The 27862-nt window shown below is 36.7% G+C and overlaps 1 protein-coding gene across 1 annotated transcript in view; it reads right to left on the bottom strand.

Moving 5' to 3' along the window:
* LOC130219316 (AP-3 complex subunit beta-2) overlaps positions 1-26590 on the bottom strand; it is an 83208-nt gene extending 56618 nt beyond the window's left edge. Inside the window, exons 1-2 of the mRNA XM_056451687.1 lie at positions 26430-26590; positions 3898-3973 (exon numbers count right to left, since the gene is read on the bottom strand). Of these exons, the coding sequence (XP_056307662.1) occupies positions 3898-3973; positions 26430-26536 (183 nt within the window). The 5' untranslated portion in view covers positions 26537-26590. The remainder of the gene's footprint in view (positions 1-3897; positions 3974-26429) is intronic.
* Positions 26591-27862: the final 1272 nt, after the last annotated feature.

The following is a 27862-nucleotide window of genomic DNA, read 5'->3' as shown; positions in this document are numbered from 1 at the left end:
AATAAATAAACAAATAAATAAATAAATAAATAAATTAATTAATTCCTTCCTTCAAAAGAATATCTAATCAGTTTCTCAACAAGAGAAAGAAAGAAAGAAAGAAAGAAAGAAAGAAAGAAAAGAAAGAAAGAAAGAAAGAAAGAAAGAAAGAAAGGAAAGGAAAGAAAGAAAGAAAGAAAGAAAGAAAGAAAGAAAGAAAGAAAGAAAGAAAGAAAGAAAGAAAGAAAGAAAGAAGGAAGGAAGGAAGGAAGAAAGAAAGAAAGAAAGAAAGAAAGAAAGGAAAGAAAGAAAAGAAAGAAAGAAAGAAAGAAAGAAAGAAAGAAAGAAAGAAAGAAAGAAAAGAAAGAAAGAAAGAAAGAAAGAAAGAAGGAAGGAAGGAAGGAAGGAAGGAAGAAAGAAAGAAAGAAAGAAAGAAAGGAAAGAAAGAAAGAAAGAAAGGAAAGAAAGAAAGGAAGAAAGAAAGAAAGAAAGAAACGAAGGAAGGAAGGAAGAAAGAAAGAAAGAAAGAAAGGAAAGAAAGAAAGAAATAAAGAAATACAGAAAGAAAGGAAGGAAGAAAGAAAGAAAGAAAGAAAGAAAGAAAGAAAGAAAGAAAGAAAGAAAAGAAAGAAAGAAAGAAAGAAAGAAAGAAACGAAGAAGGAAGGAAGAAAGAAAGAAAGAAAGAAAGGAAAGAAAGAAAGAAATAAAGAAATAAAGAAAGAAAGGAAGGAAGAAAGAAAGAAAGAAAGAAAGAAAGAAAGAAAGAAAGAAAGAAAGAAAGAAAGAAAGAAAGAAAGAAAGAAAGAAAGAAGAAAGAAAGAAAGAAAGAAAGAAGGAAAGAAAATAATAATAAAGGGTCACCACAATTTCGCATAAGATCTAATCCTTTCATACTTCCCATAACTAATAGTTCAGGCAATAATCAATGTTTAATCAATGTTTAATCAATGTTTAGCTTTCCAATATTGGAGAATAACCTCTTTAGCTATTATTAGAGTAATATAACTCAATTTTACATGATGTGGTGCAACTTCCATTTCCTAAAATATACTAGATAAATAACTGAATAAAGGAGAGACAAGTATTTCTGTCTCAGGAACAATAAAAACACATTTCTGTTACTCCCAACTTAAATGTCTGTACAGGAGTGCAGAACCATCCTAAATAAAACATTATACATTTAAATACTTCACTAAATAGATGTAAACAGAATCCACTATAACAAAATTCGTTTTTTTCTATACAAATATCTTAGTACATGTATTTTAACTGTTTTCCCTAATTTCTGTTTAACTGATGATTTTTTTCCAGTACATTTATAAACATAACAGCTTTAATAACTCATTTTTAATACCTGATTTCTTTAATCTTTGCCATGATGACAGATATTTATCAAGACACTGGTATTCAGCTTAAACTGACATTTAAAGGCTTAACCAGGTTAATTATTCAAGTCATTAATAATAAAAATAATGATGGATTTCATTTGGATAGCACTTTTCCTACATACATGCAACTCAAAGCGCTTCACAAACAACAGACAAACAAGCATAGCAAAATAAACAAACAAAAAAAAAAAAGTGTATAGACAAATAAAGCAAAGTAAACAACAAATATATACTCAGATAAAAGCATACATGTACATATATCTACACAATCACACACACAATAGTCCTTACATGCACACACTGTACATGCCTTCATACATACACCTACTGTACATATATACATATAATGCATACACTTCACATACTGTTATATTCATATGCAGTTTTAAACAGGTGCGTCTTAACACACTTATTAAAAACATGAATGCTGGGGGATACTTTCACTTCATTTGGGAGACAATTTCAAAATTTTGGAGCATAGTGACTAAAAGAGGTGCCGCCAGATCATATTAGATTTACAGAGTGAAGTCCAGCGCTGGAAGAGCGGAGCAAACGGCTTGGATTGTCTCTCAATAAGCAGTCAGAAATGTAAGAAGGTGTCAGGTTATGGAGTGCCTTATAAACCAGTGTTTCCCAACCCTGTTCCTGGAGGCACACCAACAGTACATATTTTGGACGTCTCCCTTACCTGATTAATTAACTTCAGGTTTTGGAGTCTCTTCTTATGTTCTAATTAGGTGATTCAGGCGTGTTTGATTAGGGAGACATTGAAAATGTGTACTGTTGGTGTGCCTTCAGGAACAGGGTTGGGAAACACTGTTATAAACTAATAAAAGAATCTTAAAATGTATCCTTCGGTGCACTGGTAACCAGTGTAATTCTATTAATGCTGGTGTAATATGTTCTCGTTTCTTCAATTTCATTAAAACTCTGACTGCTGCATCTTGTATTAGTTGCAACCTCCTTATAGAACCCTAAGGTAAACAAATATAAACATTGTGTAATGATGGTTTCTTCTGTAGACAATCGAGAAAATATTGCTTAAGGGGGCTAACAATAAAATGTTTGTTTTTTTTAAATTAAAAACTGCTTTTATTTTATCTGAAATAAAACAAGACTTTCTCCAGGAGAAAAAATATTATAGGAAATACTGTGAAAAATTCCTTGCCTTGTTAAACATCGTTTGGGAAAAAGAAGAAAAGAATTCACAGGAGTGTGAATAACTTCAACTGAATATATAAGAATAATGTTAGATAAATTAATCTTGATTCAGCAATTTTTCGTATATTTTAGGTACTAACAAACATCGTATAACATTCGAAATCCTACTGGAAAACATTTAAAGGGCCCATAGTTTACCTCTTTTTTAAGATTTAATATTAATATTATGGTTCTTCTGAGTGTGCCAGTTTAGGTTCAGTTTAAAACACAATTCAGATTTTTTTATTATAATGTGTTAAAAAGTGTCATGTTGGGGGCGTGTCCACAGTTCGCTGATTTAGGGGTGTGTTGCTTCACATGTAAATTAGTTTCGGCTTCCCGCCAACGTAACAAGGGGGTGGGGCCATGAGCTCACCCGCTCTGCGTTTGCAACAGAGTCTGACAGGCAGACTGCGAGAAGGAGTAGGAGTGAGAGGTACAGCATTCAGTCGTACATGTACGACTCTGACACAGACCAAGCAGAGAGTACAAAATCATTTGCGTCTTTGTACAGTTTTACAGCCATCTGTGTGCTAGTTTCAAGTGCCGAGCTTGTACACAGAAACTAATAACCACGCACACTGAATTAACTTTGACTGAGGCACCGGATGCGCCGCTCGAAGCCGCGACACGGCACACCAGACACTCTCTGTGGCGCGGCAGAAACATGAAGTGTCCCGAATCGTCGCGCCACGCATTATTGAATTCTAAACATAGGTTTCTGCAGCGGTCCGCGGCGCCCAGCCGTCGACTTGAGTGTACCCTGATAGAAACCGATGTTTAGAATTCTAAAACGCATGCTAGTTAAGATTACAGGGAGCTTCTGGGATCGCGAGAAATGCAAACGGCTGAAGTATAAGGTAGACTCAATGAGAAGTACACATGTTTGCAAACCTACCTAAAGATACAACCAATAATTCCGATTAGAGCGATAATGTGGAGAATATTGCTCTTTGTTGAGCCCAATGAGCCTTGCATCTAAAAATAGAGCTAGCGTGTTCCTTTAGTGATACTGCTTCGACTCACGCTGAAAATGGCGGACGTGAATCAACAAACTGAGGATATGATGACGCGCCTGTCAATCAATATTGGTGGGCGGGGGGATCGCACTCCTACGTAAAAGTCGGTTTAAAAACCGCTCCAATCGGTCCACCGTTTTTATGTTGTTAAATTGGAAAAAAAAGCACTGGGTGTGTTTACATTCACCCCAATATGACGGTCTATACACCATACATGCACATATGGCTGTCCAAACAGCTTGAAAAGTAGATTTTTTACCATAGGTGCCCTTTAAAAAATCTATTTGCAGCACAATAAACTTTTACTCACCGCTACGATGCGCTTCATGGCCTCCAGCTTCAGGGAGTCTTTATTACTGTCCAGCATCTCCTTCAGGTCATCGTGTCTGAAGAAATCAAGCACAAAAGACAGAAGTTTCACCAGCTGTTCTTGTTCTTGCTCTTTTAACAATCTCAGGAAGGTGTCCATTGTAAGATCATTGAGAGAAACACATCTCAGCCCTGCGGACCTTCAGCAGCTCAGAAAAACGAACCAGAGAAAATATAATTAAGACCTCCATCAAAAGCATTCGCACACATCTGACAAAAACACACCCATAAATGCCATCCGCTGCATGATTTCCAGTTTCATAAGCGACACGTGGATAGACAAAGCCCTTCTATTTGCTTCTGCTACGAAGAAGACTTAAATTCGGACACACTATTCATTCATATATCTTCGGCTTAGTCCCTTATTGATCAGGGGTCACCACAGCGGAATGAACCGCCAACTATTTCAGCATATGAAGAAAGAAAGAAAGAAAGAAAGAAAGAAAGAAAGGAAAGAAAGAAAGAAAGGAAAGAAAGCAAGAAAGAAGGAAAGAAAGAAAGAAAGAAAGAAAGAAAGAAAGAAAGAAAGAAAGAAAGAAAGAAAGAAAGAAAGAAAGAAAGAAAGAAAGGAAGAAAGAAAGAAAGAAGGAAAGGAAAGGAAAGAAAGAAAGAAAGAAAGAAAGAAAGAAAGAAAGAAAGAAAGGAAAGAAAGAAAGAAGGAAAGAAAGAAAGAAAGAAAGAAGGAAAGAAAGAAAGAAAGAAAGAAAGAAAGAAAGAAGGAAAGGAAAGAAAGAAAGAAGGAAAGGAAAGGAAAGAAAGAAAGAAAGAAAGAAAGAAAGAAAGAAAGAAAGGAAAGAAAGAAAGAAAGAAAGAAAGAAAGAAAGAAAGAAAGAAAGAAAGAAAGAAAGAAAGAAGGAAAGAAAGAAAGAAGGAAAGGAAAGAAAGAAAGAAAGAAGGAAAGGAAAGGAAAGAAAGAAAGAAAGAAAGAAAGAAAGAAAGAAAGAAAGAAAGAAAGAAAGAAAGGAAAGAAAGAAAGAAAGAAAGAAAGAAAGAAAGAAAGAAAGAAAGAAAGAAAGAAGCAAGAAAGCAAGCAAGCAAGCAAGAAAGAAAGAAAGAAAGAAAGAAAGAAGGAAAGAAAGAAAGAAAGAAGGAAAGAAAGAAAGAAAGAAGGAAAGAAAGAAAGAAAGAAGGAAAGAAAGAAAGAAAGAAAGAAAGAAGAAAGAAAGAAAGAAAGAAAGAAAGAAAGAAAGAAAGAAGAAAGAAAGAAAGAAGGAAAGGAAAGAAAGAAAGAAAGAAAGAAGGAAAGGAAAGGAAAGAAAGAAAGAAAGAAAGAAAGAAAGAAAGAAAGAAAGAAAGAAAGAAAGAAAGAAGGAAAGAAAGAAAGAAGGAAAGGAAAGAAAGAAAGAAAGAAAGAAAGAAAGAAGGAAAGGAAAGGAAAGGAAAGAAAGAAAGAAAGAAAGAAAGAAAGAAAGAAAGAAAGAAAGAAAGAAAGAAAGAAAGAAAGAAAGAAAGAAAGAAAGAAAGAAAGAAGGAAAGAAAGGAAAGAAAGAAAGAAAGAAAGAAAGAAAGCAAGAAAGCAAGCAAGCAAGCAAGCAAGCAAGAAAGAAAGAAAGAAAGAAGGAAAGAAAGAAAGAAAGAAAGAAAGAAAGCAAGAAAGCAAGAAAGCAAGCAAGAAAGAAGGAAAGAAAGAAAGAAAGGAAACAAAGAAAGAAAGCAAGAAAGCAAGCAAGAAAGCAAGAAAGAAAGAAAGAAAGAAAGAAAGAAAGAATGTTTAATCAATGTTTAATCAATGTTTAATCAATGTTTAATCAATGTTTAGCTTTCCAATATTGGAGAATAACCTCTTTAGCTATTATTAGAGTAATAAAACTAAATTTTTACCACAGCGGAATGAACCGCCAACTATTTCAGCATATGTTTTAGGCAGCGGATGACCTTCCAGCTGTAACCCAGTGCTGGGAAACACCCATAGACTCTCATTTACACACACACACTCATAAACTACGGGCAATTTAGTTTATTCAATTCACCTATAGGGCATGTCTTTAGACTATAGGGGAAACCAGAGCACCCCGAGGAAACCCATGCCAACACGGGGAGAACATGCAAACTCCACACAGAAATGCCAACTGGCACAGCTGGGCCTCGAACCACTGTCGCCTTCTTGCTGTGAGGATAAAATCAATTTAAATAAAGCTCACCTTGAGTGTGTAAAGATCAGTGGAGTGAAAGATGGAGAGATGAGTCTCTCTCCCATTAATCACACTAACACACTGACATCTGTTCACACATACAGTACACACACATTCACACAAACCGAGCGAATGAATAGGATCTGCAGTAGTCTATCACACTTGGGAAAATGCTGGGTTGTTGTAACCCATTGATTGTTGGGTCAAATATGTTGTGTTCACTTTTCAGATTTAATGTAAACAACACTTTTTAACCCACCAATTTTTATTTGTTTTGAGTGCACTTACAGCGCTGAAAATAAGTATTGAACTCGTCATGTTTTTTCCTGGGAAGAATATTTCTAAAGGAGCTGTTGACATGGAATTAAACCAGATTTTGGTAAAAACCCAAACAATACGAACATAAAAATAAAACAAAATCTTTAATCTTTGATCTTTAATTTGTATTTTCTATTGGATTTAAGTCAGGTGATTGGCTGGGCCATTCTACAGCTTGATTTTCTTTCTCTGAAAGCATTTGAGAGTTTCCTTGGCTGTGTTTTGGATCATTGCCTTGCTGCAATGGTTTCATCTTTATCATCCTGGTACTATAGATGTTGGACTGAAGCAGCTGATATTCATTTACACTGATGAAGGGCAGAGAGTTGCTGAATAACTACTGAGAGATTTCAGCTGCTGTCTGGGCTTTCACTGCCTTTGTACACCTCCCTTTCTTCATGTGTTCAATACTTTTTCCCTGTGTAATTTCATTTTATTACACATAACTTCATTTATAAACTAATTATATTTATTTTCTTTGCAAATATGGATTTCTTGGTTGTGTGAGAAAAATGGTGACCTGTTCAATACTTATTTTCCCCGCTGTATATCAAACTATGCTCAGATTCTAAAAGAAATTAATGTGTTTGTTTTAAAAGTTGCTTGATTTTGTGGCAGTGATGATATCGATTTTCTTTCTTTTTTGTCAAAATCTTATTAATTTGATTACACAATTCAAATTATGTGTTGAGATTTATATTGTAGGTTTTACTTATTAATAATAACAACCATTTTAACAGATTTAACAGATCAAAAGTGACAGTGTAATGCTTGAAATGTTGCAAAATATTAATATTACAAGGAAAAGATTTAAAATTTCAAATAATCAATGTAATATAAGTAGAACAATATTTTCAATATTGACATTAATAAAAAATTGAGTGGCAAACATCATATTATTAAATTATCATCTTAATGATTTCTGAAACATCATGTGACACTGAAGAGAGCAAAACTTTTGCTTATAAAATCTGCAATAAATAGCATCTTAAAACATTTAGGGCTCTATTTTAGTCTAAAGCGCATGGCAAAGTCTAAAGCACATGGCGCAAAAGCATTAAGGCCGTGTCCGAATCCACTCATGCTATTTTAAGGACGGAAAAATACACTCTGCGCTGTGGCGCATGGTCTAACAGGGTTGAGCTTATTCTCTTAATGAGTGTGTTATGAGTGTGTTTTGAGAATAAATCAATCAGAGTCTCATCTCCCATTCCCTTTAAGTGTCAGTTGTGCCGCGCCATGGCTCATCCGTATATACATGGCGGACTTTGTAAGTGGAAAAACTGAACTCTTCACTAGCGAGAAAACAGTTAAACAGACCATCTGCAGCGAGAGGATAAAGAATAAGCCTCCTCCAGTTGGCCTTTATTTTTACTTTCTCTTTCTCTCTTTCGATAAGGAAACGTATAAGGACGATAAGGAAAGGAAAGGATGAGGAAACGGTGTTGTACGCATAGACATCCTTTAGCCTACATAATTTATTTAGGTTGTTAAGCACAAAGATTTTTTTCAAAACTATTTCTAAATTCAGTTCTAATTTTCGAATAAATTAACAATAATAACGAAGTGTGGTCAAAAACTGACTTATATCTAAACACATATGCTATGCCCCATAAGTCCAAAACCTGACAGGTGGACAAATCTAAGCTTGTTTTTAATAAAACAAATATAAATATGAATATAATAAATAATAATACTAATAATTATAACATTATACAAAAGCAAGTTGTCATGAATAAACTAAAAAAGCCCCCCGGGATGAAGGCGGGGGTTTTTATATTTATATAGAAAGTAATAATTTTTATAATATTTGAATCCTTTAACTCTTTTTCATTAGTACAGATATTTGCGTATTGCTCTACATCCTGTGTGTATTAAGCAATGTGTAAGCGAGGCGCAACACTCCTCCTTTCTAAACCGAAACACCCATGAGTCCACAAAGTGCCGCAAATGTATTTGCTATTTCAACAATGTGGTGGAAAACGGGAAAATTAAGGTTGCGTTGGTCTGAAAATAGCAACACGTCAGGGCAAACACGTCTTGCTCCTTATTGCGCCGCGTGTATGATAGAGCCCATAAATTGAAAACAGTTATTTAAACTGAAATAATATTTCAAAAAGTTTCTAATTATAGTATCTTTAATTAAATAAATACTGGTCATCAATTAATCAACTGGTCAGGAAATCTGGTCATTAATTAATATACTTATTTATTATTTAATATTATTTTACGTACACATCAATTTGTGTATGATATTTTATCTTAATATGTTTATAGTGTTTAATTGTGTTTTGTATTGTATTGTGACACTTTCTTGCTTGTGAACTGAACTACTCTGTGGGTTTCTATGGTGTTTGTGTATATGTATATGCATCTATATTATTTATTCAGAGTTATTCTTATTTTCTGGCTGACCTAAGATGAAACTAATAAAATCTGATCATTAAATATATTTAAATTTATCCAGATTGGCTCTGATTTCACGTGCTGCTATAATATTCCAACGAACAAATGAAAATGCTGCTATAATATTGAACGGACACTTTCATGTGCGGTCAATTGAACTTGTGTGTGGGTTTTATGGTGTTTGTGTGTGTGTATGTATCTATATCATTTATACAGATTTGTTATTTCCTGGCTGATCTAAGATGAACCTAATAGAATCTGATCATTAAATATTTACTCAAATTTATCCAGACTGGCTATGAGCTCGCGTGCTGCTATAATATTCAAATGAACTGTTTTCTTGACACTTTCTTGTTCGGTGAATTAGTGTGTGGGTTTTTATGGTGTTTGTGTATGTGTTTATGTATCTATATTATTTATACAGAGATATTATTTTCTGCCTGACCTAAAATGAACATTATAAAAAAATTATAATAAAAAAATCTGGTCATTAAAATATATATATTTAAATTTATCAAGATTTCAGATTGGCTTTGACCTCACACGCTACTTTAATATTCAAATGAACTCCTGAAAGGCAGTGATGCAACACCGGATTTCCACTGATGTCATCATAGATCAGAAAAAACAGGCCAATCATAATGCCATGTCCAATCATATCTCAGCATTTTCCAAACAAGCCAATCAGAGTGCGCATGCTCCCTCCAAATAGCGTTATAAAGCGGAGAGATAACACAATTCATTAATTAAAAACATTCCCCCGGTGACTGACTGTCACGCCGCCGCCGGAATTAAACCACTATGATATCTCGCAAACACACCCAGGTCCTGCTCTCTGGCGTTTCCACAGCAACAAAGAGAGCAATAAACTCCAGCGAATGGATTTGCTGCCAGAGTCTCCCACCCAACACAACCATAAAGATTCCCTCGGCGGCTTTCATTAAGCTGGAAGGGTCCGTAGAGCCTCACACCAAATAAACGCTGTCAGATATCAGTGTGAGAGAAGGTGTGGGTGGTGTTTCCTACCATGCATGAGCGTGTTTTGGATGCACTCAGTCATCTTTGGTTATCTCGCATACAAACACACACGCGCGCGCACATGCACGAGCAGTGGGTCGTGATCGGAGCGACGTAAGAGGATGAACGCGAGCTTGGTGATTCAGCAGACAGGCTACAGTCAAATACCGCGATTCTTATCTCATACGCCACAAACTCAATGCACTGCATGTCGCTTGGGATTATCAATGCAGCGTCGCAGGAAGGATCACAGTGTGAGCTGCTGCATGCAGAGGGAATGCAAACCTGTAATGGCTTTCTCTCCTGACCTGCAGCGCATGAACACCAGTGCTTTGATTTACATACTGAAGCTTTTAGCAAATTAATTAGTCCTGACGAGAGATCTGACTCTGGGTATTTACAACAGTGGGGAGAGGGGGTATTTCACTAATGGAAAGCTCGTTGGCCAAAACAGAACCTCAAAAAAATATGAGGTGCTTGATGCGTTTTGTTTAAATAAGAAATATGTGCCTCAAAAACACATTTAAACATACATTTGACTGCCGTTTTTAGGTAGAGTGAACACTAGGGGGCAGTGTGACTGCAACAGCTTTGTTCCTTTTCATGCTAATGATATTTACAGGGATATATTATTGACAAATAAAGCTTATTTTTATGCAGTACTTTTCGCAACAGCACATCAAAACTCTTCGATTTGTAGTCGAATATGTTTGCGTCACCTGTTTTTCTCCATATGGAGAACTTTTCAGGCATGGCCAGTTTGATCGCAAGCCTGGTGAAGCTGTTCATCAAGAGTGAAACTAGGTAACATGGTAAAACTATGTGGTCATATTCGCAGTGCACTTTTCTCTGTGTTTGCTTCTGAAGATACTATTGATCGTGTTTAGCTCAGTGGTTCGCTAGGTGATCTGTAGAAAAGCCCTGCCTTCTACTATACAAGAAGGACGTGTACCTGAAACATGCAACAGAATCTAACTAACATATTTCAGATTTTGCAAAGAAATATACACTACGCCCCTGAAAAAATGAGGTGCTTGATGCATTTTGTTTAAATAAGAAATATGTGCCTCAAAAACACATTTAAACATACATTTGACTGCCGTTTTTAGGTAGAGTGAACACTAGGGGGCAGTGTGACTGCAACAGCTTTTGTTCCTTTTCATGCTAATGATATTTACAGGGATATATTATTGACAAATAAAGCTTATTTTTATGCAGTTCATTTCGCAACAGCAAATCAAAACTCTTCGATTTGTAGTTGAATATGTTTGCATCACCTGTCTATCTCCATATGGAGAACTTTTCAGGCATGGCCAGATTGCTCGCATGCCTGGTGAAGCTATTCATCAAGAGAGAAGCTAGGTAACATGGTAAAACCATGTGGTCGTATTCGCAGTGCACTTTTCTCTGTGCTTGCTTCTGAAAACACTATTGATCGGGTTTAGCTCAGCGGTTCGCTAGGTGATCTGTAGGACAAGATCTGCAGGACCTTCTCTACTAGAAGGACGTGTCTCTGAAACATGCAACAGAATCAAACTAACGTATTTCAGATTTTGCAAAGAAATATACACTCCGCCCCTGAAAAAATATGAGGTGCTTGATGCATTTTGTTTAAATACGAAATATGTGCCTCAAAAACATTTAAACATACATTTGACTGCCGTTTTTAGGTAGAGTGAACACTAGGGGGCAGTGTGACTGCAACAGCTTTGTTCCTTTTCATGCTAATGATATTTGCAGGGATATATTATTGACAAATAAAGCTTATTTTTATGCAGTACTTTTCACAACAGCACATCAAAACTCTTCGATTTGTAGTTGAATATGTTTGCGTCACCTTTCTATCTCCATATGGAGAACTTTTCAGGCATGGCCAGTTTGATCGCAAGCCTGGTGAAGCTGTTCATCAAGAGACAAACTAGGTAACATGGTAAAACTATGTGGTCTTATTCGCAGTGCACTTTTCTCTGTGCTTGCTTCTGAAGATACTATTGATCGGGTTTAGATCAGTGGTTCGCTAGGTGATCTGTAGGACAAGCCCTGCCTTCTACTATACAAGAAGGAAGTGTACCTGAAACATGCAACAGAATCTAACTAACGTATTTCAGATTTTGCAAAGAAATATACACTACGCCCCTGAAAAAATGAGGTGCTTGATGCATTTTGTTTAAATAAGAAATATGTGCCTCAAAAACACATTTAAACATACATTTGACTGCCGTTTTTAGGTAGAGTGAACACCAGGGGGCAGTGTGACTGCAACAGCTTTTGTTCCTTTTAATGCTAATGATATTTACAGGGATATATTATTGACAAATAAAGCTTATTTTATGCAGTTCTTTTCGCAACAGCAAATCAAAACTCTTCGATTTGTAGTTGAATATGTTTGCATCACCTGTTTTTCTCCATATGGAGAACTTTTCAGGCATGGCCAGTTTGCTCGCATGCCTGGTGAAGCTGTTCATCAAGAGACAAACTAGGTAACATGGTAAAACTATGTGGTCTTATTCGCAGTGCACTTTTCTCTATGTTTGCTTCTGAAGATCCTATTGATCGGGTTTAGATCAGTGGTTCGCTGGGTGATCTGTAGGACAAGCCCCGCCTTCTACTATACAAGAAGGATGTGTATCTGAATCTAAGTAACATATTTCAGATTTGCACAAAATATACACTCCGCCCCTGAAAAAATATGAGGTGCTTGATGCATTTTGTTTAAATACGAAATATGTGAACATACGTTTGACTGCAGTTTTTAGGTAAAGTGAACACTAGGGGGCAGTTTAACTGCAATAGCTTTTGCTCCTTTTCACCCTAATAATATTTACAGGGACATATTACTGATGAGTAAAGGATTATATTTATGGAGTTCTTTGCACAACAACAAATAAATACCACAAATCAACGCTGCGATTTGTAGTCGAACATGTTTGCGTCACCTGTCTATCTTCAGATGGAGAATTTTTCGGGCATGGCTAGTTTGCTCGCAAGCCTGGTGAAGAACAGTTCACCAAGAGAGAAGCTAGGTAACATGGTAAAACTATGTGGTCGTATTCGCAGTGCACTTTTCTCTATGTTTGCTTCTGAAAACAATATTGATCGTGTTAAGCTCAGTGGTTCACTAGATGATCTGTAGGACAAGCCCTGCCTTCTACTGTATCTGAAACATGCAACTAAACCTACTATAAGTAACGTATTTCAGATTTGCAAAAAAATATACACTGCGCCCTCTAGTGGAATTGTCATCTGAAACGTGCAGCCAAACATACCCGGAGCAACGTAATAGAGTGGGGGAACTATGACGTCATCTTCTAGGCTAATCAACTGCTAGCATAAAACTGGTTTCATCAAAAAAATCCCCATAGGATTTTCCTATAGGCTTTTCGAAGATTGCGAATAATAAGCTCTGTGTTCAAACACTGTTCATTACACTTACACGTTTTGTCCAGCAATGTTTGATATGCTTTACCATTTAAGAGGTGAAGGTTAGTGATTCCTCAGATGTAGAGTTATGACCCTGAATAAACATATCTGTGAGGACCATTGTCTGTTTTGACATCACTAAAATATTACGTTATGTAATGCAATGAAAACTCATTCCCTCATTACTCATTAATTAGTGTTTGCGTTCTGAGCGTGTGTGCTGTCTAGGCATGGGACGATAAGCGTTTTCAAGGTATACCGCTGTTTGGAAACATCAAGGTTTTAAAACCGCCAAAATTTTTGGTAATATCGTTCCTAAGGTATGTGTAAGATTTTTTTATTTACTTTTTTTTTTTTTTTTGGAGCACAGCAGTATCTTCAGCAGAAAAAATATCCAAAGATGCCGTTTTAAATTGTAAATAAATCTATGTTTTTGAAACAAATGAAGACAGCAGAAGTCTATGATTCAGTTGAATTATTTAGCCTGATGTGTTTACTGCTCCAAAATATCATAAATCTTTTTTAAAAAATAGAAAATATTGTTTTAAAGGGGGAAAAAGTGTTTGTTTTTTACCCAGACACTGAAATAGAACATATTTTAGAGCAGTGAGCACAATACCGTGATACCATGAAACCGTCATATTTTTATCCAAGGTTATCATACTGTCTGAATCTTACACCAGCCCATGCCTAGTGCTGTCAAACCGATGAAGATGTTCTCTTAATTTGAGGTGTTTCTTTTCTATTCAATTCAATTCAATTGACCTTTATTTGTATAGTGCTTATACAATGTAGATTGTGTCATAGCAGCTTCACATAAAAGGTCATAGTAAATAGGAACAGTGTAGTTCAGTTTGTAGTGTTTAAGTTCAGTTCAGTTGAGCTCAGTTCAGTGTGGATTAATAATCACTACTGAGAGTCCAAATACTGAAGAGCAAATCCAACGATGCGCAGCTCTATAGATCCCGAACCATGCAAGCTAGTGGCGTCCCGGCTAGTGCGTTTTCTTAAATTGCAGTGCGTTAAGCTCTCTCGGCAACCATATAAAACACTTGAACATATTTGTAATTCCAATGGTTGAAAAAAACTGTAAACAAAAATCTTTGCATCAGTTTAAAGTCTATGATGCATATATGACTTATTTTATATATGTGAAATCTGAACATGAATGAATCAACGTATATGTAAATTGCAAAATTAGTCATATATATCAAATTTCTACATGAGGTATCTTGAGGTGTGTATTATTCATTCATTCATTTTCTTTTCGGCTTAGTCCCTTTATTAATCCCGAGTCGCCACAGCGGAATGAACCACCAACTTATCAAGCACAGTTTATTCAGCGGATGCCCTTCCAGCCGCAACCCATCTCTGGGAAACATCCATACACACTCACTCACTCACACTCATTCACCCAACTCACACTCATACCTAATTCACCTATACCACATGTCTTTGGACTTGTGGGGGAAACCGGAGCACCTGGAGGAAACCCATGCAAACGCAGGGAGGACATGCAAACTCCACACAGAAATGCCAACTGACCCAGCTGAGGCTCGAACCAGCGACCTTTTTGCTGTGAGCACTACCTACTGCACCACTGGTGTCTATTATTGTCGAATAATTCAACAGCTCATCATCAATTATCTCTTCATACTGTTGCTGTTGCTATAAAAAGTCTAAATGTAAAACCATTTAAAGGAAATTTGATGCTTATTAAAGTCACAGCAACAACACAAGAGCATGTAAAACATATCCAGTAGCACAAAGCAAAGCCTTGTCTTTCCAAATCTCCATGAGAGGAACATTTAACTAAGAAAAAAAAGCCATTTCATATAGCCATAATGCAATATGGTGTCCCTGCAGAGAATCCGATTTGCAATATATCTCCTATCGTCTCTCTTTCTTCATGCATGAGACTCTTTCAGCTCCATATTATTAAAGTTATTCATAATTCAACACTCCACAGGGTTTCAGTCTCTCTATTACAGCCTGTTGAGGAGCTCAAGACACAAACTCTGAGTTAAGAGTCTTCTGGATCAGGTGTGGAGAAAGATCTCCAAGAAAATCTACCGTATTTTTCTTGTGTCATTGTACAAGCAGGTGCACAGCAGACTATTATAAACTTAAGAGTGTATAAAAACATGCAGAGGAGATACAGAAGAGCAGAAAAACACTAATATCAGTATATAATAGCAATATCTTTAAAGGGGCTTCAATAATGTGTAAAACTGTCCTCAAATGTCTGAAATCAAAAATAAGTCCAGTCACATTTTAATGATATAAGCTTAATATAAATTAAAATATTTTAATCAAAATTATATCTAATGTGCATTATTATATATCTGTTCATAATATTTTTTAAATAAATGTACACCTGTTTTTATATGTAGTTAAAGATTCAAATGTTTAAATATAGTTCTTTAATGCAATTATATATATGTATTACTTAAAATAAATGCATATATTTAACAATATATTATATTAAATTATATATTAATTAATGATTAACATGAAATCAATTTATTTAGCGTATAGGAGTTTTCAAATTAAAATACCCTATAATTTATTTTATATTTAATCTAAATATATCTGCATAATGGTAAATGACATGCATATATTTACATAAACAGCATATAGATGAATTAAATTATTTGTTATATATATATAATAGCTTTAATAACTCGTTTCTTATAACTGATTTATTTTATCTTTCCATGACAGTAAATATTATTTGACTAGATTATTCAAGACACTTCTATACAGCTTAAAGTGACATTTAAACGCTTTACTAATTAGGGTAACTAGGCAGGTTAGGGTAATTAGGCAAGTTATTGTATAATGATGGTTTGTTCTGTAGACTATCGAAAAAAATATAGCTTAAAGGGACTAATAATTTTGTCCTTAAAATGGTTATTAAAACATTAAAAACTGCTTTTATTCTAGCTGAAACAAAATAAAAAATACTTTCTCCAGAAGAAAAAATATTATCAGACATACTGTGAAAATTTCCTTGCTCTGTTCTGTGTAAAAAAATTCAAAAGGAGGGCTAATAATTCTGACTTCAACTGTATATATATATATATATATATATATATATATATATATATATATATATATATATATATACTAACACGCTGTTTAGTTACTTCAAAAATCAACAGGTCTATAGATATACGGATTCGAAAGTTTCTGTCGTGACTTGTTTTTCCACATTGGAGGTGGCAGCCATGACTGCTAACTTGCCTGCGATGCTAGCTGTAGATTTTGTTGTTGGTGGAACTGAAGAATGAGCTTTGCTTCAGCTTGGAATTCTCATATTTTGGTTGAGAATGTTCTAAACTAATCAATTAACGGTAACTGAAGATATTTAGCGTGCAACAGGTTTAATTAAACAATGTAGATCGGGAGCCCTTCTTCTACGCACCTTACTCCATAGCCGGAAGACCCAGAAATATATTCATTTTAGTTACAATTATATTACGCATTTCAATTACAATCATTTACTACCTAATTAAATAGTATAATTAATTAAATGAAATGTTGTAAATTTTATTACACATATAATTCGTATGAAGTGAAATTTGGTTAACATGCATTTAAATTTATTGTACAGCTATACAGTGCTATTCATTGTAATTTACAACTTTATACAACAACGATATAACTAAGTAATTCAACGTGTACTAATTTTATCTATTTTAATGTACATTTTTTAATTATTTAAATTTAATTGATTAATTATTAATTGTTTTTTTAATCACGTCATTAAAAACAATCATTAACATTTGCAGTTCATCACATCACACGTGCGTTCTGTCGTACCGTAAAGGTTGCGATTGTACGCTGGTGAGCCCCTCCTCCTGGGCGGGCCGATCCTCAGACCCCTCCCCCCCTCCCCCTCCACCGAACCCGCTGGATCTCAAATGTCTGAGTTCTTCAGGCTGAACTGCGCTGTACCAGTTCTGCGGGCCACTATCGGGGGTCAGCACCGGGCTGAGGGCCTCCTCTTGACCCTGAGCGACCCCCTGTACGCTCTTCACGATATTCACCGCGTTCACCGGCAGCTGGAGCAACTTCTGCATGGTGGTCATGGCTCGGTAGATCCCTGAGGCAGGTAAACACACCTGTAGATGATCCTAACTCCCACACACACCTGTAGAATCCGTATCAAAAGCAGCAGTACGCCAAAACAAAGCGTGTATCAGCCTGTTGTACTGAATCCTGAGGTCTGGCCTTGAGCTGTTTCCATCAAACAGCTCTGCGTCTGTATTATCTTTCCGCGTGAGGAGCAGAAAAAGCCGTTTTCTTCCTGCTGCTCAGAGCCGACTGATGGAGCACACACTGCTCTGATGGCTGAGCAGAGCTAAGCCCCGCCCACTGCATACAAGCCACGCCCACTCCCCCCTTCTCTCCTTTCATTCACACCATCGCTCTTTCCCAGCTCTCTGGCACATTTTTCAGTCCCTCGTCCTCTTTTCTATCGTATTTTCTGCAAGGGTCGACCGCCTCTCCCTCTCTCTGATATGACTCAGCTAGAAACGCTGCTCAGAGAAAAGCCTGTCGCTGGAAAATCCCCCCCTCCTCGGGATGTTAAAATGCACAACCACTGTGTTATTATTCGCCTTTTTGAATGCTAGATCAAAAACACGCAGCAGCACAAATAGAGACACTGATGTGTCAGGATTCCCATTCATCTCAATGGCGCCTTCTGTTTCTGTTTGACTCTCGATCTGATCCACTTGCCAAAGGTTAAAATAGATAAACAGTTAAAGTCAGAATTATTAGCCCTCCTGAATATTTTTTCCACAGTTTCTGCTTAACGGAAATAGGATATTTTTAACACATTTTTAGCATAATAGTTTTAATAACTCAATTCTAATAACTGATTTCTTTTATCATGATGACAGTAAATAATATTTCACTAGATATTTTTCAAGAGACTAGAATTCAGCTTAAAGTGACATTTAAAGGCTTAACTAGGTTAATTAGGCAGGTTAGGGTAATTAGGCAAGTTATTGTATAACGATGGTTTGTTCTGTAGACCAGTGTTTCCCAACCCTGTTCCTGGAGGCACACCAACAGTACATATTTTGGATGTCTCCCTTTTCTGACCCATTAACTTCAGGTGTTGGAGTCTCTTCTGATGTTATGGTAAGTTGATTCAGGTGTGTTTGATTAGGGAGAGGTTGAAAATGTGAACTGTTGGTGTGCCTTCAGGAACAGGGTTGGGAAATACTGCTGTAGACTATCGAAAACAAATATGGCTTAAAGGGGCTAATAATATTGACCTTAAAATTGTTTTAAAAATTATTAAAACTGCTTTCATTCTAGCTGAAATAAAATAAAAAAGACTTTCTCCAGAAGAAAAAATATTATAGGAAATACTGTGAAAAATTCCTTGCTCTGTTAAAGATCATTTGGGTTAATCATGAGGGCTAATAATCTAAAACTGTTTATATTACACAAAACTAGCTTGAAAATATGGAATAACCATTGTTAAAATGCAAATCCTCTTCACTTGCTGAATGTAAAGTCATGTGACAACAATGTTGCATGCTATTGTTTTACTAATGCATAATATTCTACACATGCTATTTTTTTAAAGTAGGCCATAAATCATGACGAAACCATAAAGAAGTACACTAGGAATGTATGCCAAATATAGCATTTAACAACTGTTTCATTCACTGATCATTCTGATTTATTTCTTTTATTGTCTGATGCAATTTCATCAGATCAGCTCAGTTAATTTTGCTAGCCAGAATTTACTTTGTCTCAATACGTATGAGTTTTATTCAATTTAATTATAGTATGAATCAATTCAGTTTACTGTCATTCTATTCAATAGAAATCAGTGATATTATTTAATTTGCTTTCATTCTGTTTGATTCACTTGAATTCCTCTGCTGCAGTTTGATTCAGATTGTATGTCTCATTCAAAATGCATGACTATATGATTAATGTCAACCTGTGTGATAGCTTGAGTCAAATTAATCTGTATGAATCAAAGCATGTGTATTTCAAATAATCCGATTAAAATCAGTTTGATTCATTTAAATCTACCTGATGAAGTTTTGTCTAGTTCATTAAAACGATTCAGTTCATTCAATATGAAAGTCTATTATAATTTAAATCAGACTGAGTTCTTTTCGTGTTCATTCTGTTTGATACAGTTTGATTCATTTGAATCAACTTATTGAGTTCCTTTTTCTCCAGTTCAGTTTCATTAAAATGATTCAGTTCATTCCGTATGGCAGTTTGGTTTGATTTCAATCAGAGCGAGTTCTTTTCACTTTCATTCCATTTGATACAGTTTGATTCATTTGAATCCATCTGAATTAGTTTGATTCAGTTTCATTCTCTCCAATGCATTTTGATTGAAGTGATTCAATTATTATGTATGACACAGTTTGAATCATTTCAAGTAAGTTTCTTATTCTCCAGTTCAATTTCATTAATATGATTCAGTTCATTCTGCATGGCAGTTTGGTTTATTTCAATCAGAGCGAGATCTTTTCACTTTCATTCCATTTGATACAGCGTGATTCATTTGTATCTATCTGATTCAGCTTGATTCAGTTTCATTCTCTCTGATGCATTTTGACTGAAGTGATTTAATTAATTATACGACACAGTTTGATTCATTTGAATCCATCTGACTCAGTTTGATTCAGTTTCATTCTCTCCAATCCATTTTGATTGAAGCGATTCAATTAATTTTGTTTGACACAGTTTGATTCATTTGAATCATCTGATTCAATTTCATTCATGGTCACAGTGTGCTATTCATTTCGATTAAAATTATTCTGTTTCATTATACCGGACACAGTTTGATTCATATGAATCAGTATACTTTAGTCAAATTCTTCAGTCAAATGTATTTACAGTTCAATTCATTCATTGAATCATTTTCCTTTGGTTTAGTCTCTTATTTATCAGGGGTCGCCACAGCGGAATGAATCACCAACTATTCCAGCATATGTTTTATGCAGTGTATGCCCTTCCAGACGCAACCCAGTACTGGGAAACACCCAAACTCCACACAGAAATGCCAACTGGCCCAGCTGGGACTCGAACCAGCGACCTTCTTGCTGTGAGGTTACAGTATCTGAGCCACTGAGCCACACAGTTCAATTCATCAAACCGAATGATCCTGTTTGATTCATTTGATCAGATTCATACTGCCAGCATCCAACGTGGCATTTCTGAGCCACAGAGAGAAAAAAAACAACAAATTCACAGACAGACGCAGAATTCACAGCGCAGTGCTAAAAGCCACTGACCTCTACAGAGACATTTTCATGCGTCAGAAACTCCGAATCTCTCTAAAGTCACATACAGAGTGTGTCTGATCTCCAGCAGCCTCATGAATATTTGAGCGTGACTCTCTATAGATTAGCGTCTCTGCTTCTCTGTTAATTCAGCTGTTAACAGAGAGCTGTACAGTAGCACATCAGAGAGACGTGTTGCCAACAGCAACAGCATGTGAGGATCGCTAGTCCTCATGTTTACCGTGGAACCAGTCGAACTGCAATAACACACACACACATATACTGATGAGTCCTGCAGCGCAACAGTGTCAGGGATCTGTGACAACCCAGCCAAAAACACAGAAAATGATGAGATGCAGAGAGAGGAAATATTTATGCCAGCCGCTGTCATATTTCTGCATCATTCACAACAAATAAGACACATTTACAGTGCCTTTCATGTTCGTATGAGGACATATTTATGAAAGAAACTAAGTTGGGAGATCAAATTTGTGATTGGTTACTGTTTTGACTCCGCCCCTATGGCCTTGATTACATCATCAAAAGAGAAAAGCATTCAATGTATATATTGTGACATTTTTTTGAGAGAAACTTGAATGTAAAGTGGGAAATAAAATATATTACAACAGGGATTCTCAACCTTTTGCAAGCTAGCCCCCCCCAAGCTAGTTTATGAGCGCAGCACACACAAATAAACTATATTTACACACTGCAGTTACATTTGAAAAATGTGGTGTTTTTATATTTACAACATTTGAATACAGTTCAGCAACATACATCACATACCTACTTCTGCGTCAAGTAATCGGCGTGACCCACTGTGCATTTATACTTCTGCAACAAAGAAAACGCTAGTTGGCAGCAGTGTTGCCAGATTGGGCGGTTTTGAATTTATTTTTGCGGGAAAAAAATGACAGGCGGGTAGTGAAAATTTTGGCGGTTTGCAACAGCGTGCCCGCCAGCCCCATTCTGCCCTCATACACCTGTTTTGAACTCCCAAAGAGATGCCACAGCCCCTGTTCTTCGCATACATATGCTTAGAACAGTGTAGAAACACTTGTGATCTCCCTTCCCGACACGATACAACCCCACCCCCCACCCCCGCTCCTCAGCCTCCACCGAGGTTATTATAGTCTATTAATTGTTGGGCGGCGCTTTTTGGTTTTCAGTGGTTTTTCGAGAGCTTTTGGGCTGGAAACAGTCAGCAACATCTGGCAACACTGGTTGGCAGTGAGGTGTTTATGTTCCTCTGTGTCGGGTTTCTTCGCTGGTGTTTTGTTTTTTCATGAACGCTTCCTTAATGTACAAGTGGCTCAAACTCGCTCATTTTAAGGCAGGAACCGGCGGACGTGCAACAACGTTAACCATAAGGTAAACACAAAACAAAACTTTCCATCTGGAGCTCCTTCACGGCACTCCACACTTGTAAACAATCGCTCTATTGGGCTCGCGTGGCTCTCGTTCCCGCCCACACTCATCAGCGCTACCAAGCCGACCAATCACAGAGCTTGCGCTACGCGTCGTGTTGCTACATTTTTTTGAGAGGTAGGCGTAGGCCGCGCCGTAGCATACGCATACGCTTGATGCAGAAGTATAAATCAGCCTTAAGAGAGCTGACAATTGACCATCTCCTCACGATTGAAAATGTGACACTGATTTCATATGACAGTTCAATCAAGTTAATAATATTAAGTCTTATAAACTTATATTTTTGATGAAATAATGAAGTTTTAGTTTATTTTAGCAGCGAAAATAGATCCGATGAACAAACCTGTCAACATTGGGATGAGAAAATAAGGGATATGCCCACCATAATAAGGGATTCCACCAACCCCCCTTAAAAAAATTACTAAATATGTTCATTTGGAGCTTTTTCATTGTAAATAAACAGATAAATGGTCAGTAATATGTTTTATTATTATTATTTACAAAAGAAAAATTTAATAGTATACATTAGCAGCAAATACATTAGCAAACAATTCAGCTTATTAAAGTTAATAGCTATTATAAGGAAATAGAATCAAGCAATCAAATCTCAGCCGTTTCTTCACTGTATAACTTACACATTCTGATTAAAGAGCAACGAATGAATCTCTAATTTATTTAGATTTTTAAGTTTGATTACATTAAATAACAGGTGTCACTTTAAAAATGCACACATTTAACGATATAATGAAAGCTTTCAATTGCTCTAACTTTTTATGCTCATTAAGGACGAAATTTGTTGTGTTTGAAAAAACTCCACCAAGATCGTCATCTTTAGATATTTTTATTATTAATTATGTGAATATGTCTGTTCAAACACACCCAAAACCCAGACTTTCGCTCTGCTTTAAATAGCGCGTACAGAATCCGTTTGGGAAACAGCGTCTAATTTATCACTATGGGGCGCGTCAGCTGACAGTCACGCACCGCTATATGACTGTTTTGAGGATTGCATATGAAGGGGAGACGGCACCTGTAATGAAAAGGAAAGGGAATCCAGCCGTTTTTTTTTATTTATTTTAAAGTGTTTTTCATGCCTAAACAAAGCAAAAGCACAGAACAGATTCACATTTAAGAGCAAGGGGCGGCCCCTGGTGGTTCGGCTTTATGGGTTGCATATAGGTAGGCTCGGCTTTTAAATGTTTAATTACCACCCTTCAGTGAAAGACTGAAAATACGGGAGAAATACGGGAAAATACCTGTATGGGATGATATTGGGATAGAACTGTAAAATACGTGAGAATCCAGGAAAAACGGGAGGGTTGACAGGTATGCCGATGAATCCGAACAAAGATCATAAATTTACAAAAAAAAAAAAATTTTTTTTGTCCTTCCATCCTGTAGTCTACTTGCGCAGCCCCACATACCCCCCCCCCCCCCCCTAGATAATTATATTATTGGTTACAGTTTTTGGCCCATATGGCCATGATTAAATCATCAGAAAATAAACGTTTCAGATGAGGAAGTTACAGTTTTTCTAAATTTACACACTAATAAATAAATAAATTCTTTTCACACTGTTGTTACATTAAAACAGAATAAAAAATTATATTATAAACCTTTTAATGATATTATAAACTTTTGTCTTTCACCAATAAGCCTCTTTGCTTCTTAAAACATCAATTGTGATATTACAGTGCCACCTGGTGGAGTTAATGCTGTATCACCACCGAAATCTCTGCTGTGTAAAATTTGAGTCTGATTTTTTTATTTCACTTTAATTTTTACCACATCCACTAACACATTCATGAGCTTGGAGTCAATGTAATTTTTGCTTTATTTATTTTTTTGGTCACAGAGATTTAAGATATTTTATTTAGTCAGCATTAAATTGATCAAAAGTGATGATAAAAGTCATTTTAACATTTTGAATAATTAGTATTTCAGTTCAAACACTATTTCCAGCACTAAGGAGTAAACCAGTAGTAAAGTCAAGTTTGTTGACAGAATGAGTGAGTCTTCTGACTGAAGTTACAGAAAAAGGATGTGAAAATAAGTGTGTGTTTGGCTCCCTCTAGTGTTTGAGAGGGAAAAAAACTAAATGATTGAGTAAAAAGCCAGATTTAATTTAAAAAGTGCTATTCTGGCATTACGTATGCATTTCCATTTAGCAGTTTTACAATTATAGTAATTTTGGTATTTTAATTTAAACATAATTTTTAAAATATATGTAACCCACTGGTCCTACCGCACCCAACCCGGTCTGAGCTGAGATTGAACTGGCAAGTCATTCTATGGGAGTCGGTTGCTCTAACAAGGAAGCTAAAGACCATGGCCTCTATAGTGTCTGTCGGTAGAGCACCTTTTGAGTTCAGAGGAGTGAGGTTTACCTGCATAGCACTTCACTAGCTGGCCTCCGTTACAGTCACTCTCCTAAACCTCACTCCCGTCCCGGACGAGCCCCCATTTGTAACCTACCAGTCCTACTGCACCCAACCCGGTTTGAGCTGGGATCTAACTGGCGATTCATTGTATGGGAGTCGGTTGCTCTGATAAGGAGGCTAAAGACCATGACCTCTATAGTGTCTGTCACTAGAGCACCTTTTGAGGCTGCATAGCTCTTCGCTAGCTGGCCTCTGTTACATATATAATATACATTGTTAATTATTTTACATTAAATTAATTTTAGTTATTGATCAACACTGGATCCAAGCTTCCAAAAACACATTTTAAATGACAATGATTTTAGGATCACAATTTAAATAAATAAAGTCTGAAACCATTAGCTACAGGGAGAGTAGAGCAAAAACAGACAGAGCCTTGAAATTCTTCACACATCACACTGATCTAAAGCGCTATAAATAAAGCCACAGACAGAGAATGAGCATCTGGCAACAATGATAGCCATCTCTTAGATTTAATCTTCACATCCTTACAAGAGATAGACACGGAATGAGAGTGAAGGAAGAACTTGATGTACTGTAGATATCTACTTCAATGAAAACAACCTCAGATATACATAAAAGTAGAAGAAAAATAGGTTAAACTTAATGTAACCCTGCCGGTCCTACGCCACCCAACCTGCTCCAAGCTGGATTCGAACTGGCGACTTTCCGCATTGGAGTCGGGTGCTCTACCAAGGAGGCTAAAGACCATAGCCTCTAGTGTCTGTCACTAGAGCACCTTTAGAGGTCAGAGGAGTGAGGTTTACCTGCACAGCACTTACTAGCTGGCCTCCGTTACACTCACCCCCATAAACCTCACTCCCATCCGGGTCACGGCACCAATGTAACCCAGCCGGTCCTACGCCACCCAACCCGCTCCGAGCTGGGATCAAACGGCGACCTTCCGGCATTGGAGTCTGGTGCTCTACCAAGGAGGCTAAAGACCATGGCCTCTAGCGTCTGTCGCTAGAGCACCTTTAGAGGTCAAAGGAGTGGGGTTTACATGCACAGCCATGACTAGCTGGCCTCCGTTACATTAAGGTCACTTTTATCCCTGTTAAACAGCATGTAATTTTGTGATTACTTATATTGAGTGCCGAAGATAAACAGCATGAATTAAAAACCCAGAATAAAGCACAATGAATTAAACAACTCTCAGACTCATTTTTTAAATTCCCTGAGCGTTCTGGGAATGTTAATTTACAGTTGTAAACATTAAAAGCATTATAGGCTCCCTTTAGATTGTTATTTAGTTTCAAAAACCACTAACCCGGGGTTAGCATGTTAAAAATCCAGTAGTTATTTTAATGGAGTGGTTGGTATAACAAGTATAAATGTGAAATAAAGACAAAAACTAACAATTTATCATTCCTGGAATGTTCTGGGAATGCTAGCAAATGGGAATGCTAGCAAATGTTAGGAACCAAAACAGAAAAACAACCATTGGAGAACATTTAACGTAGCTTTACTTTAAGATATAATAATCAAAAAGCAATGTATTGAAGGTACTTTTTGGCTAAAGAAAACCAGAAGAATGTTACAAGAACGTTCATGTTTGGTTAAAAAAAGGTTGACCCAGTGTTAGCAAATAGAGGTAGCTGTGCTAGTAAGCATAATGCTAGCAATTCTGAAGACTGGATAGCGAGAGATAAAGATCACAGGGCTATATTTGTAATTATAAAACAACGATAAATCACTGCAAATCGCTATTAACGATAAAGACATATAATTTCAGCTAATAAACGACTGAAGCAGGTGTTAAACAGCACAGAAGTCATCATATAGGACCGGAGCGCTGTCCACCAACCGGTGCTGAAGCACGAACACACGATAAACACACACCTGCACACACTCCGTTCACACGAATTCATCACAACCTTTCATCGTGTTTATCATCTCTTTGTTTTTCCACAGCATTCACTCGTTCATCCGCGCATGCGCCCCTTATCCCGTCTGAGATTTTCTGACGGTAAACGCTCCGGTGGGCCGCTCCCGGAGGCGAGCGTTCACCGGGCGCACTGACTCGGCGTGTCTTACCTTTTATAGTCGGAGGAGAAGATGCCCCCGCTGGCCGGGTCGTGGCCGTACTCGGGCTCGCTGGAAGAGCCTCCTTTCTCATCGCTGAACGCGGAGCTCGCGGACATCTCTGCTGCTGATGATGCGGAGCGGCGGCGAGCGGAGACTGAGTCACGTGACCCGTTACACGGTGCTGAAGCGGACAGGGCCTGGGCGCGCGCATGCGTGAGCGAGCACTGATTCCTACCTGCAAGATACGGTGAAAAAATGAAGGTTAACTTTTTTTTTAATATAAAAACAAGTATCGATGAAGAATGTTACCAGAACATTTACTTGGTTCCAGACGTTAACCCAGGGTTACTGTGTGAAAAATCAACTAGTCATGTTGAGATGGCCGGACAAAGAAAAAAGATGTAGCCTAGATGACAGTTTCAAATGTAAAATATATAAAACAGTTTACATCACGTAACCAAAATTACATATTTTAAATCTTGATTGAAGGTCCCTTTTTCCGTAAACAACCTTTTTACTTGGTAAACTGTGGATTTAAAATTAGCCTCTAAAGTACATAATGTGAAATAAAGACTCCTTCCAGCTAACCATTTATCATTCTGGGAACGCAAGCAAATTGTTAAAAATGAAAAAGTAGAAAAAACAACCATTAGAGAACATTTGGTTTAAACAAGCTGGCGCGAAGACTCAGTCACGTGACCCGTTACGCGGTGCTGAAACGGACAGGGACGTGGAGCGCGCATGCGTGCGCGAGCACCTCTACACTGATTCTTACCTGCAAGATACGATGAAAAAAACGAAGGTTACATTTTTTTTGTTATAAAAAAAGAAGAACCGATGAATAATGTTAACAGAACTTTATTGGTTCCAAACGGTTATACTATGTGAAGTTTCAACTAGAGATATAATGGAGATGTAGCAGGAAAAAAGTAAATGACAGCTTTAAATGTAAAAGATAGCTTCAACTTTAAAAGATATATGAAACATATATAACATATATATGAATATATATAAAACAGTTTAGACTGTACTTAACCAACATTACCCCTGGCTTTTAATTCACACTGTTTTTCTAGTAAATGGGGGGAAAGGTGACCTCAGTTGCCAGGATTTAAAAGATGGTAAAGTATAAGGTGAAATAAAAACAAAATCAACTCCCAGCTAACCATTCATTATTCCCGGAACATTCTAGGAATGCTAACAAAATATTAAGAAACAAAACCTAAAAAACAACCATTAATGAATATTAACCGTAGGTTCTTTTTAAAATAACCAAAAAGCAACGCATATTGAAGTTACCTTTTGGCTAAATAAAACAATAACCTTACAAGAATTTTCATTATTTTTATATGGATTCAAAAGGTCGAGTCACGTGACCCCTCCGCGGCGATTAAGCGGACAGGGCCAGGGACGCGCGCATGTGTGAGCGAGGACCTGTGATT

The sequence above is a fragment of the Danio aesculapii genome, chromosome 25 (assembly GCF_903798145.1).
Source record: "Danio aesculapii chromosome 25, fDanAes4.1, whole genome shotgun sequence".
In the NCBI taxonomy this organism is placed as follows: domain Eukaryota; kingdom Metazoa; phylum Chordata; class Actinopteri; order Cypriniformes; family Danionidae; genus Danio; species Danio aesculapii.
This window is presented reverse-complemented; position numbering and strand designations above follow the sequence as displayed.